General features: G+C 34.9%; 1 protein-coding gene across 1 annotated transcript; it reads right to left on the reverse strand.

Moving 5' to 3' along the window:
• Positions 1-6654: 6654 nt before the first annotated feature.
• On the reverse strand, positions 6655-7818 carry LOC140010529 (F-box/kelch-repeat protein At3g23880-like). The gene has a single exon (XM_072057812.1). It carries the CDS (start codon positions 7816-7818, stop codon positions 6655-6657), a length of 1164 nt encoding a protein of 387 aa, XP_071913913.1.
• Positions 7819-12854: the final 5036 nt, after the last annotated feature.

A 12854-nucleotide genomic window follows, 5' to 3' on the forward strand; every position in this document is an offset into this window, starting at 1 on the left:
AAATTTGCATTTAGTATATTCCAACCTTACATCTAAATATTGATTATACCAAACATTGAAAACTGAGTAAATATTCCATTCTAACTTGTCCACTAAACTCTAGAATAATGAACTTGTTTCCCCACCATTCCCACGTATCAAACGAGAGGTTAATCCCATTAGGTATATCTATTGTAGGAGTAGTTGTAATAGACCAAGAAAGTTTCTGGTCAAAACTTGCCCACATGATACTGCAGCTGTTGGGAGACAAGAAGCATTTAACTGTACCCTGGATTCCAATGGATTGGGAAGTCTGAATTCACTAATTCAAACTTTGTGGAGAAAGGGAAAGGGAAAGAATTAACTAGATTCAACAAACACTAGAGATGCTAGTGTCCAGAAGACCTTGTCTGTAAGGGGAAAAGTAGCAAGGATGAGAAAATGTCCGTCACAATAAGATTTTTAAATGGAAATTCCAGAGATTTTTTTTTTTTTTTTGAAGCAATTCCAGCGATTAATTACGCTGGAAAGTCTTTGAGTCGAGGTATAGGTTGATGGGAACACGAAGACAGATTCCCATTGCCAACCCAAACTTTGACTATCTTGCCATCCAAAATTCTACGGCTACAGATCAAATATAACCTCATACATTAATGTAATTGTGATCAGTTAAAAAGTCAATGACCAGATGTTTAAGTCTGCATTAGACCACAAATCAAGGATCTCGATGCCCATAATTTCAACTAGGAAAATATCTTATAGAACTAGCATTGTGCAGTAAATTCAGGGTGCATGCATGGATGAGCAACAATTTACAACTACGTAAATGTAAGGAGTGGAGTAGACATCCTTAAAAAGTCCAACAGCATTCTTACCATCTATTAGTAGTAATTTCTTCTAAATTGACACTAGGGATGGACAGTCATTGAAATACTAATAAAATCTTAATCAAACATATATAGATGAAATCTTGCTCAAGATTACTCCTTTTTGTCGCAGCTAATCTCTCTTTTCTCAACAGTTATGTCCATCATTTTGGGGAAAAGAATTTTCAGATGACCGTGCATATTAAATATCCCGATGAATGCGTATGCTTGAACACAAACACAGAAAAAATTATTGAGCATTTGTTCTCGACAACATCAATATTTTAGCTCCCAACCACTACTCGTCTTAATTGGCTTCACTTGTACCATAGATAATGACATCAGAAGTAACAGCTAAGGAATTTGAAACATGATGCATGGTGTGGCTTGATAGTCAAATCAGCAACATTGATGTTGTATTTGTAATTTTGAATCTTATGAATATTTTTTATGTTCAATCAGGAAATTAGGAGTGCTTCTAGGAATGTTGCTGTAGGAGGCGTTGGTTGTTTAGCCAAGCATGATTTTCCAAATGTGATTTGATGAATTGACGACTCGAGATTACTGAAAGCCATGATTTCAAAGTACACTTGAATCTCAACAATGATTTCACTGGAAGCTTTAACAAAATCTCAGTTATGAGGTGGAGGGGAATGTATTTATTCATAAATGATATTTGGTTTGAAACTCGGATTGAAACTATGGCTTCCAATGCTCTATTCTGATGATTTTGTAATCAAAGGCATTGTTATGGCACATGGGTAAACAACAAGAAGTAGGGTTTTTATAAGTTATACACTCACTTCTTACAGCTTTGTTTTAGGCTTCACCAACTCTCTGATTTGGGTCTGGTTCAATGTAATCTAATTTAGTCTACAAAACAACTTGCCGGGCTATAAGGCCGAATTTCTAAAAATTCGAAATCAACAGGCCCTTGATCATATCATTAGTCTGATTGTACAATGGATGGGTTATCTATTAGAGTTTAATATTTATAAGGGATTACTAATGAATAACTCAATAGAATTTGATAAGAAACCCCTAAAAATCCCTGATACCTAAGGCCATTTTATCTTTTGAAGGGATTAATATTTTATCATTTTGTTTTTAATTTTATTTTGACTATTTGGACACTATCTTTGAAGTGCTTTTTTTTTCTAAGTTGTATGCAATTTATAAAACTGTTAAACCACGGTTTTAGCCAATGTTTTTATTCTAGTAGAATAGTTTAACAAGATTTGGTTTCCATACTTTTAGAACTATTTAAAAGCATATATTTTGGTTCTTTGATCGATACGACAAGTCCATGTAGCAGGTAGAGAGTACCATATGATTAGTCCAACTCGAGAGAGTATGCAGGTTTGGTAATGAACCATTGAACCTATACAGTTACTCCATAAAGTTTAATAAAATTAAAAACTTATTTAAACGGATAAGGATTTGGTAAGAGGGTTTTTATGGGGTACCCTACTCATTACCATCACTACTTTCTAAGAAAAGTTGTCCAGTTATTAATTAATAAAATAATAAGTGGTCATGGTACATCGTGAGACATGAATATATGTAATATGGCATTAGGGGTGCTGTTAGAAAATGTACAAAAAAAACGAAGAAAAAAAAAAAACTGGATCCTACTTCGTACGATCTTTGCACGGGTTTCTCACATGTTTTGCTGATTTTGATCACCCATGTAACACCCATTCACACTTAAATTGTCATAAAAGTTTGGGATATTGATAGGTCTCACTAGTTAACATAAATGTTTATAAATCTAGACCAGGAAGTGAACTGACCTTTCATTTCGATAACACAATCTCAATTCTGAGGTTTGATAATTTTTTATTCATTTAGTATTAAAAAATTTGAATAAAGATGAAATACTTGTTTTAAAAAGTAAAAACCTCAGTGAACTCCAGTTGAACTTTCAGGTTTTACCGATCCAACAGATTTTACATCAAGTTTGATAGGTTCAATTAAACTGTTGAATTAAATATTGAAACAAATCAGAGGCATGAAGTCGTTCGCGTTTCAACCTGTTGAACCAATTGATCTGGTCTGATTTTCAAAACACTGGTTAATATGCTTTGTAGAGATAATTTTGGAATCTGAGTATGTGAATAATACTAAGGCCCTAATCTTAGACAGTGCCCCGATGATTGAAAAGCTCTCCCTTCTATAGGCACATTTTATGCATATTGGCATTTGCACAGATTTGAAAACCACTTCTCATGTCATACAAAACACGATGGAGCTTTCAAATCATGAGATTGACCGCAACCAATTATATATGGAACACCTCCCGGCCCATAACCTTGCCCTTGTGATTAGCATGTTAAACTTCATCTTTTGAAGTGAAAAGATAAAAGGGCATATCAATATTGTTTAGGAATTTCTCCCTTAGCAAAGTCACTTAGGTACTGTAATAATGTGAAGAGGCAAAAGATATTGGATTGGATACTTTCAGTATCATTCAGAAAAAGAAAATAAAAACTATGTCAACCAGAATTCAATGCCAAAACAGACACATTCCTTTAGAATTAACTTCAACAATTAAAAAGCCAAATACTGCTTACCATATCAACTAACTAAACTACTGTCATTTCCAATGCTTCAACAATGATGACATCAGAGATGTTTCTCTACTTTAAGCTTGCAATGCATTCATTGGATGATTTTGTAATATTCTAAGAAAATGCATTGAGGCGTACCTCTATTCATATGGTATCAGGATCCTCCATGCCAACCCTTGTAGACGACCAGCTGAATTATCACTTGGAAGTGGCACACGAAATATCTCAACACTCTCTAACCAAAACTGTTTAAGAGGGAAAGGGAGTCGAGAAGAAGAAAGGGGAAGAGTAAGAGGCTTTTTCCTGTTTTCTCGGGCTTAATCCAATTAGGTATTGGAATGATCAAGAAATCTATTTGATCCCTTTACATGCATATAAGCAAAAGTAGCTGTAAATTGCAATAAACCATAAAGGGTGTCTGGTCAAAACTTGCTCACATGATGGTGCAGCTGTAATGAGACCAGAATGTGATATTTAGTGGGAGTTGGTAGTAAAATATTCCAATCATGTGAACTATTCTCAGCAAATTATTGCTTGCATGTCAAACCTGTATCTCTGCTGTATAGGACGATAAAATCTTGGTCCTTACCACTACTTATTCACATGCTTCTGAAGAGCAATTAAGTGTCTAGGTTTACTTGGATTCAAATTGATTTGGAAGTCTGAATTCATGAATTAACTAATTCAAACTTTGCGGAGAAAGGGGAAAAAAGAATCAACTAGTTCAACAAACACTGGAGAAACTAGTGCACAAACCGTGGTCTACAAAGGAAAAAGTCTATTTTTCAATGGAAATGCCAGCTGATTAGTTATGGTGGAGAGTCTTTTAAGTCCGAGGTATAGGTTGGTGGGAACACAGAGACAGACTCCTGTTGCCAACCCAAACTTTGACTATCTTGCCATGGAAGCTACTACAGCTTTTGATCAAACATTTCCCTGCTAAAATATTATTGTAATTGTGTCAAAAGGATCTTTGACTTCACATCTGCGAGTCTGCATCAGGTAACAAATCAAGGATCTCCACGCCAATAATTTTAACGAGGAAAATATCTTATCGGAACTAGTACTAAAACAGGTGGAATCTAACAACAAAGAAACACAAGAGCACAGGATGTTATCAAGATCAAAATGGTGAACGTTGCATTCCAGGGTGGTTGAACAGAGGTCTCAATCCCAACCACAAAATTAGAAAGATTTTTAAGAACAAGAGTTTTTTCACTCTTCAAGTCATGCTGACAATACTTTAGCATACAATAGATAGCAGCTCCAATAGCAAAACATCTTGGATGTCACATGAAGTTGAAATAAATTTAAATCGAAAGCAACTACACCTAAAAGCAGCAAGAAGCATGGTGAATCTTTTTGCCAGATAACTCTTACTAGGAGATGCCTGGGCCATCCCACAAGTCCTTTGACGCCATTGATCAGAGTCCTGAATAGAAAATGTCCTTGAGGCTTGCTAACAACTACTTCTAAAAACACTAGATAGGAGTTTATTTGGATGATTTATTTGAGATAATTACTGTAGCACTTTTTATGATGCGATGTATGTGAGGTAAAAAGGTGATTGAGAAGATAAAAAAGTAATTAGAATTTGTGAAGCAAATTATTTTATCTGAAATCATGCCAATTCAAACAAACTGTTAGACACTGTCAGGTTAGACTAACAACAATTTCAACGTGCAATGATAAACTCAGATCAATCTTCCCGAAATCCAATTTACGAACAGTGGCTATAGTTATTCAAGAATGGTTCAAGTCCTATTGTTGTCAGAGAGGTGATGAAAAAAACTCAACTATATGGTACCCCGGATAAGAAATCTCTTCTCTCTTAATTATTCTCTTCGGCCCATTGACAGTGAAAGTGTTATGTTTTTTATTTCATCTATCCCAAAATGTATATGTCAGTTTCTAAATATAGCAAACAAATACACGCCCACTTTCTCTTCCTATCCTTCAGTCACTTATTAATGGTAAGAATATGTAGGCCATCAATTTCCATCACATTTGTTTTCAAGAATTGATGCGTGAACAGCACCATCAACAATAACAAAAGGAGCGTGCAAGGACGTGGCGTCAGTGCTGGGTTGGTATGCTGGTGGAAGTAGTCTCTTTAGGTGAATTTTACCTAGGTTCGATCCCGGGCAGCAACCCAGTTGTTATCTTCTTCAGCATCGATCGGGTCCGTTCTACTGAAGCGCTGTAGGATTAGTCGGGTGTAGATCCAAATACCCACAGTGACGAGGAAAAAAAAAAAAAAAAAGTGCAAGGACGTGGCCGCTTTGCATTGAAGTTTGACCGACGATCAAAATATTGTTGGGCCCACTCAATTTGTTTTAGCTCTTTTAGTTGTGAACGGAAACAAGTACGTGAGTTACACAACCTCTATTATGAGAAAGAGTTTGCATAGAGTTGAACAAAAACTAGAATTCTCATTTAGCCCCACTTTCTTGTAACAACCACTGCTATTAAGGCTATTAAAACCGGAAAGAAGACTCAACTATTTGTTTTGGCCCTTTCGGGCTTCATGTTGTCATCTGTACTCGGCAAAACGAGGCTTTCAACGAGACAACATTCATCACTGACGTTATTGAACTCCTTGAAAAGCCGAACAGATTGTGACTTTCTCTTAAATTGTGGAGTCCAATTTTTTGATACGCTAGTTTTAGAAGTTCACCTCAGCTGATATAGAAAGTACCTTTCGTCTAAACATCATCAAAGGTTCATGTGAAAGAGTGATCACCTTAGTCTAAGATTCTCCATATTCCTTCATAACCCATAGATCACCAGCCCATGCACAACGAAGTATGCATTGAACATTCGTTTTTCAGCCTCCAACAACTATGTCGACTTAATTGACTTCACTTCCATAGGGAATGAGATCAAGTAACATCTATGGAAATTGAAATATGACGGTGAGATTGACAGGCAAATCACCAATCTTGTATCTTTTACTCTAATCAACGATTTTGTGTATTTAATCGGGACACATATCTATTGAGTGCTGCAAATCGGTCATAATTATCACTTGTTTGGATTACTTCTCGCAACATGGCTATTAAACTCACATGTGTAAATCAGCAATAACTTCAATGTGCAATGATAAACTCCAGTTAATCTACCTGAAATCCAGTTCATGAACAAGGACTAAAGTTTGTTCAAGAATGCGCAAATAAACAACGTGGATAAAAATACACTAATGGGAAAAAAAAAAAACTCAGCTATGGCAATAGAGACTCTCAGAATTTTATGGGTTTCATGTTGTCATTGCAGTTTGAGTCATGTGTACTCGGCAAAACGAGGCTTTCAGTAAAGCAATAAGCATCGAGCACGTTATAAATCTCCTTCAAGAGCCTGAAAGATTTACCTTCTCCTGAACTGTAAAGCTCAATTCCAACACACTCTCGCATCAACAATTCACCCTCAGCTGATACAGAAAGCAGCTTTGGGCAACATGGACCCGAAGGTTCATGCTGAAATGTAAGCACCTTAGTCCAAGATCCTCCATATTCCTTCATTACCCACAGATCACCACCTCTTGCAAAAGGACCGGGGAAAGGATTAATAAAATACAAAAGGATCCCTTCAATTTCACTCAACGTTACGCACACATCACTCTCGTAATGATTCGGTTCCTCCATCTCCCCATATGTCTCCGTCGCTAGATCAAGCGAAACAATAATTCTACCACGCACTTTTTTATGGGCCAAAAAATGGAGCTTCCCGTTCACAAGCACACCAGATGAAGGGGATGTATACCGAGGAGTGCTAGGAAAATCTGCAATCCTTCTCCAAGCTTCACTTTTCCTGCTGTAAACTCTAGTCTCAACCCTCAAACCTTCGCCATTAATCGAGCATTGTTTTACCAGTATCACTGCTTTATAATCGTCACTAAAACTATCATACCCGAAACCCCAGACCCTGTTTAAGGAAGCTGTTGATGGAAGACCTAAATTGGGCAACTTCTTGTATTTTCTTATTGATGGATTCCACAATATAAAATCGGATTGACTCGCTCGAGTGACGGAAATACATATCAATCCATCACAACAGCCAACAATACGAACAGGACCATACCAGCTTATATGCTCGGTAGACGACGCCCCTCTTCCGCTTCGTTCATCAGCCAGCGGGATTGGGATGTCAAGGGTAATCAGACGAGGGCTAGGCTCTCCGTACATTAAAGACTTGAGAGAACAATGTTTGAAGCTGCCAAAGTTGCCCAATATGAGGAGGCGCTGGTTGTCTTCGGAAGCATGGTCTTTGAGATGAGCTTTGATGAATTGAGGGCTCCAAATTACCGAAAGCCAAGATTTTGAAACACACCTGAATTTCAACAGTGATTTTACCGGTAGCTTTGACAAAATCTCTGTTATGAGATGAAGGGGAATATACTTACCCATCAATAATGTTTGTTTATCGCTTGCAATAATGTTCTGTAATTTTTCCAAGTTTTTTGTAGGTGACTTCATGAAGATGTTCAAATCTATGCTGGACTCGGTTAATAAAAGGGTATGTAGTCGAGGCCGTTTCCTTACCAAGAAGGTATACTGGTTAGCAACAAATACAATTGTCGTCCAAAATCTGGTCAGTTTTGGAAATTAATAATACTTAGTGTTTCTCTTCTATTCTTCTTTGCTATGTGTACGTAGTATTATAAGTTTTGTATCTCTACGTAGTGAGTAATGTACAAAATCTATTGGCATATTCAGTTTACAATTGGAAAGGTAATAGAAGTCACCGGAAGTTTCCAACTTCAATTCTTAATTATGATATGCATTTGGTTTTTCATGGTAAGTGATAAAAACAAAGATTTTTTTGACGGAAAACTACTAAGTTATTATTTATTTATGATTGCATTTAGTTTACTGCCTTTTGCTTTGAGTCATTTTTTTTTATTGAATTTCAACTTTTTAAAAAAGAGCCCTGGAAAATTTATTACACAAAAAACTTTTTTTATTTGTAATGTGTACCATTTTTTTATTTTTTATTTTTAAGGAAAACTACGAGTCTTTTGAAGAGGGAGGGAAAGGGAATAAATGGTTTGAGAGTGGACTTCAATTGTACATGTTGAGGGCCCTTAGACGGTTTTGGTGAGATAAATCTACTGATAGGTTACATTTTTGTCATTAATTCTATGATTATTTTCCTCTTTTATTATACCAAATATTGTATTAATTGATAGATTCTACTTATATTTGGTATTTGGTACTAATTATAGGAAGGTGAAGCAAAAAGAGATAAAAGTTGTGATTTTTCAAGAGTTTCTCAATTCAAAATGGAGTCTACGAGGATTATTGGTGAAAGATTAGGAGGAAGTCTATTTGATTTCAAAAAACTAAAAATTAAGAAAATAATAGGATGGCTGCCCCGTATGATTATACTCGAAGGAGTCAACTATTACGTGGACTAGAAACTTGGTTTTCATTTGACTAGTAGTTGTTTTCTTAAACAATTCATCTTTCTTTTTATTAGAAACAAAAAGAGCATTGTACTGGGTCTTGACTTCTCTCCTTTAGCCGACTTTGGGGAGGACAAAAAAGCAGGATCCCGCGTGATTAAGATTTAAGAGTTGGAACTCTTGGAAGAAAAAGACTGGCCGTCACTTGCTGCGGTTGATTTTGGGCTTGCTCTTAGTTAGTTTGTGGAGAAGGAACCAATAGTTATCAAGGGAGTCCTGCGGATTCCCCTTGATAATGTGTAGCTGAATCTCTGTTTTTTAGTCAAGGGGATAACTGAAGATTTGGTTCAATAATAACCGTGAGATCTGAATTATTTTAACTACTTCCTTCATTTGTTGGTATTTGTGTGTTTTCTGCTTTTAATTGTTGGTATAACTATCGTGTATGATTGAATAGGTGCGCAATATTTAATTATTCACGTAGGCTATTTGCTAATTAGGGGTAGTTGAATCCGTAATTGTTCGATTACCTCTGTCCCGGTAGCAACTGGCATAATTGGGTTTATGTCAGGGAAACATACGATCTAATTTAAACAAATCCTCATAGCGTATTTGTTAGTTAGGATTGGGCCTTTCTAATTATTAATGCAATCTAAAAATTAAATCCTACGGTCGTACCTAGGGTTGTTTCCGGATCTGAGAAATAGTTAACGGTCGTACCTTAACTGTCGAGAAATTAAGGAAAGATTGGTTGTTTATTGCGTGTATGATAGCTATAACCAATCTATTAATAAATATTGGAATTGTCTATGAATCGATGATCAGTGCATGAACCATTTCTGAAGTGTACCCGTGGCTAGAACTCTCTTAATTATTTCTTTTAATTAATTATTTTCTGCAGTTAAATTATTTAGTTAGCTTTTAATTCTAAAACCCCCTATTTGTTTTGACTTGAAAGGAAATCAATTTCTCACCAGTCCCTGAGAAAACGACTCTGCTTGTCACTGTCTGCTATTTAGTGAATTTAGTCAGATAATTAATTCGAGTATATCGGATTAAACAAACTCTTCGAGAACAGAATGAATCAAGTAACCCATTGCACACCTAGAGTCCCTGCTCCAGTACCTAAAATTGATTTTTGGCTACTTTTGATGGTAGTTAGGTTTTATTTATTATTATTGCACAGGTTCGGCACCTATCATCTACTTTTTTATAAATAAAAAGAAATGAATTATATATCAATTGATTGAAACATCCGGTTGGAGAGCAGATAATACAAGTTATCCTAATATAAATCTACTTATTTTGTTTTTGTTCAATGGAAAAGTGCCAATTACATGGCGACTATCCTACCAATAATAAAACCTGCTTTTTTAAAGAAGATTCTCTTACACATTAGTCCATATTCCCTTTTTTTTTTTTTTGTCTCGAATATTTACCCTTTCCCGTTTCAAAAAAAAAAAAAAAAACCCCCCACTTCTTGGTTTCTGCCTTACGCGGAATAATAATTGCAAATCATGCAAAATATGCATTATTTTTTTAAAAAAAAATATTTTGTCATGATTTTGAATCATCTTCAAAACGCAGACCAACATGAATTACCTGTCGAATTGAATTGTCGATGCCATAAAATATGCCAACCTTTTGATATGCATCATGATTAATATTTTTGTCAACATTCGCGGAAACTAGTCCTTTATCACTTAAGATCAGAAAAATAGTACTGGATCAACGCCAAAGAAGACAGACTGTTTTGAATAAATTTCAACAGTTAAGAGGCTAAGGTATTGTTCAGTGCATCACAAAACTACGGGCATCTCCAATTTACTAACAAGGTCATCAGAAAATGGCAGCCCGAGTCTCAGCTCACTTAGAAAATTGTAGTTTAGAAAGGAAGAGGCAGTGAAGAAGAAGAAAAGGAAAGTGTGAGTGTCTTTTCAATCCTTCAACACTTGCGGAATGAAAGGGTTTGGAATTGGATGGCAGCGGATCGATCCTCTATTACACAAGTGGGTGTTATACCTCTATTACACTCTTCAAATTAGAGTAACTCTTGTACGTTTTGGTGTAATTTTTCATTGGGTGGATGTAGACCATCAAAGTAAATCTTATATACATTACTAGAGGAGGAGTGGCCGCGCATCGCGCAGGTGTTTGGTGCCTATGGTTAAAGAGAATTTTTCACTGGACAAATAATAGTACATTTTGGAAAGAAATAGTCATCAAATATGACAAAACTAATAATAGTACATTCTAATTGTAGCACACACTTGTATATTTTATTTTATCAATACTTTTATAATTTTACCATTCCCAAAAGAACCTTACAGATATGAGTTGAAAATCGCTCAAGAGAAAACATAAGTTATTTCAGACAAAGGAATACCCTCCAACGGCTAGTTATAGCAACGTGTTAATATATTTTTGTATTAATTGCACAATAAAAGCCACACTTCAATTAAATATGTCTATAACACCATTTCAATAATTATACCAACACATAAGTTTATATGAGTTGTACTCGATGCAAAAAAGTTTGCAAAATAATTCCATATTTCAGAAATATCCAGATGTCTACATAAATCAAAACTTTAAATGTACCAAAATGAGGGCATTTCAGTAAATATACCTAAACACATGCTGCTCTCAGTTGTACCAAAAACTTAAAAAAAAAAACTATACAATATTCCGCATCCCCAAAAAACCCCTATCCATGCGGTTGAAATTCAAACCCTCTTTGACCACAACTCATTTTTATATAGTATAAGAAAATTAATTATATGTTAGTGTATAGAAAATTTATCTTTGATATAAAAGAATTAGTGTAATAAGGATGTAGCACATAAAAGTATAACAGAAACGATTCCTTTGTTCTCTTCTTATCCCTCGTTTGGTTTGGTACGTAAGAATGGCTTGGAGAGAAAAGGTCTTTTCAACTTGTCCATTCCATTCAAACATTTGGTATGGTTCATTTAAGTTGGAAAGCCCTTTTCCTTGGAATGTTTATTCCAATTTTTTTTTTCTGAAATCCCATTTATCAAAAAGAAAAAAACTTAAGAAAAGTTTTTCCACCTCTATTCTAGAACGCTTAAACAGTAGGATGTCAAATTTATCCGTATAAATTGTTACATTGCATCCTAATAGCTGAAGACTATTTGTAAGTTCAATAAATATTTGAATGTAATATATTTTTCATAATAATTAATTTTCCTTGTATTTAAAATAATTTTTTCCTTTTATACCAGGAAACAACTGTTTTAAGATACTTTATTCTTTGACTTTTGAACAATTGTGCAAGAATTTCTTTTGAATCTTTTAAAAATTGAAAATAAATTATAATTATTTGACTTCATGTAATTTATGTTCTACGATGCTAATTATATTGCTAGTAAATGCAAAATTTTAACTTACAAATCTATATATTAAAATGAATCAAGTATTACAATTGAAGAATTTTGATATTAATCCTCATTTATTTTTGAAGTAAAAATATCAAAATTTTACGTAAATAGACAAATACTATTATAAAACAAATAAAAAAGTAATAAGACATATTATGTCCTATATATAAACGAATTTAGGGCAATCCAGGCAAATTTGCATTTAGTATATTCCAACCTTACATCTAAATATTGATTATACCAAACATTGAAAACTGAGTAAATATTCCATTCTAACTTGTCCACTAAACTCTAGAATAATGAACTTGTTTCCCCACCATTCCCACGTATCAAACGAGAGGTTAATCCCATTAGGTATATCTATTGTAGGAGTAGTTGTAATAGACCAAGAAAGTTTCTGGTCAAAACTTGCCCACATGATACTGCAGCTGTTGGGAGACAAGAAGCATTTAACTGTACCCTGGATTCCAATGGATTGGGAAGTCTGAATTCACTAATTCAAACTTTGTGGAGAAAGGGAAAGGGAAAGAATTAACTAGATTCAACAAACACTAGAGATGCTAGTGTCCAGAAGACCTTGTCTGTAAGGGGAAAAGTAGCAAGGATGAGAAAATGTCCGTCACAATAAGATTTTTAA

The sequence above is a fragment of the Coffea arabica genome, chromosome 7c (assembly GCF_036785885.1).
Source record: "Coffea arabica cultivar ET-39 chromosome 7c, Coffea Arabica ET-39 HiFi, whole genome shotgun sequence".
Taxonomy (NCBI): Eukaryota; Viridiplantae; Streptophyta; class Magnoliopsida; order Gentianales; family Rubiaceae; genus Coffea; species Coffea arabica.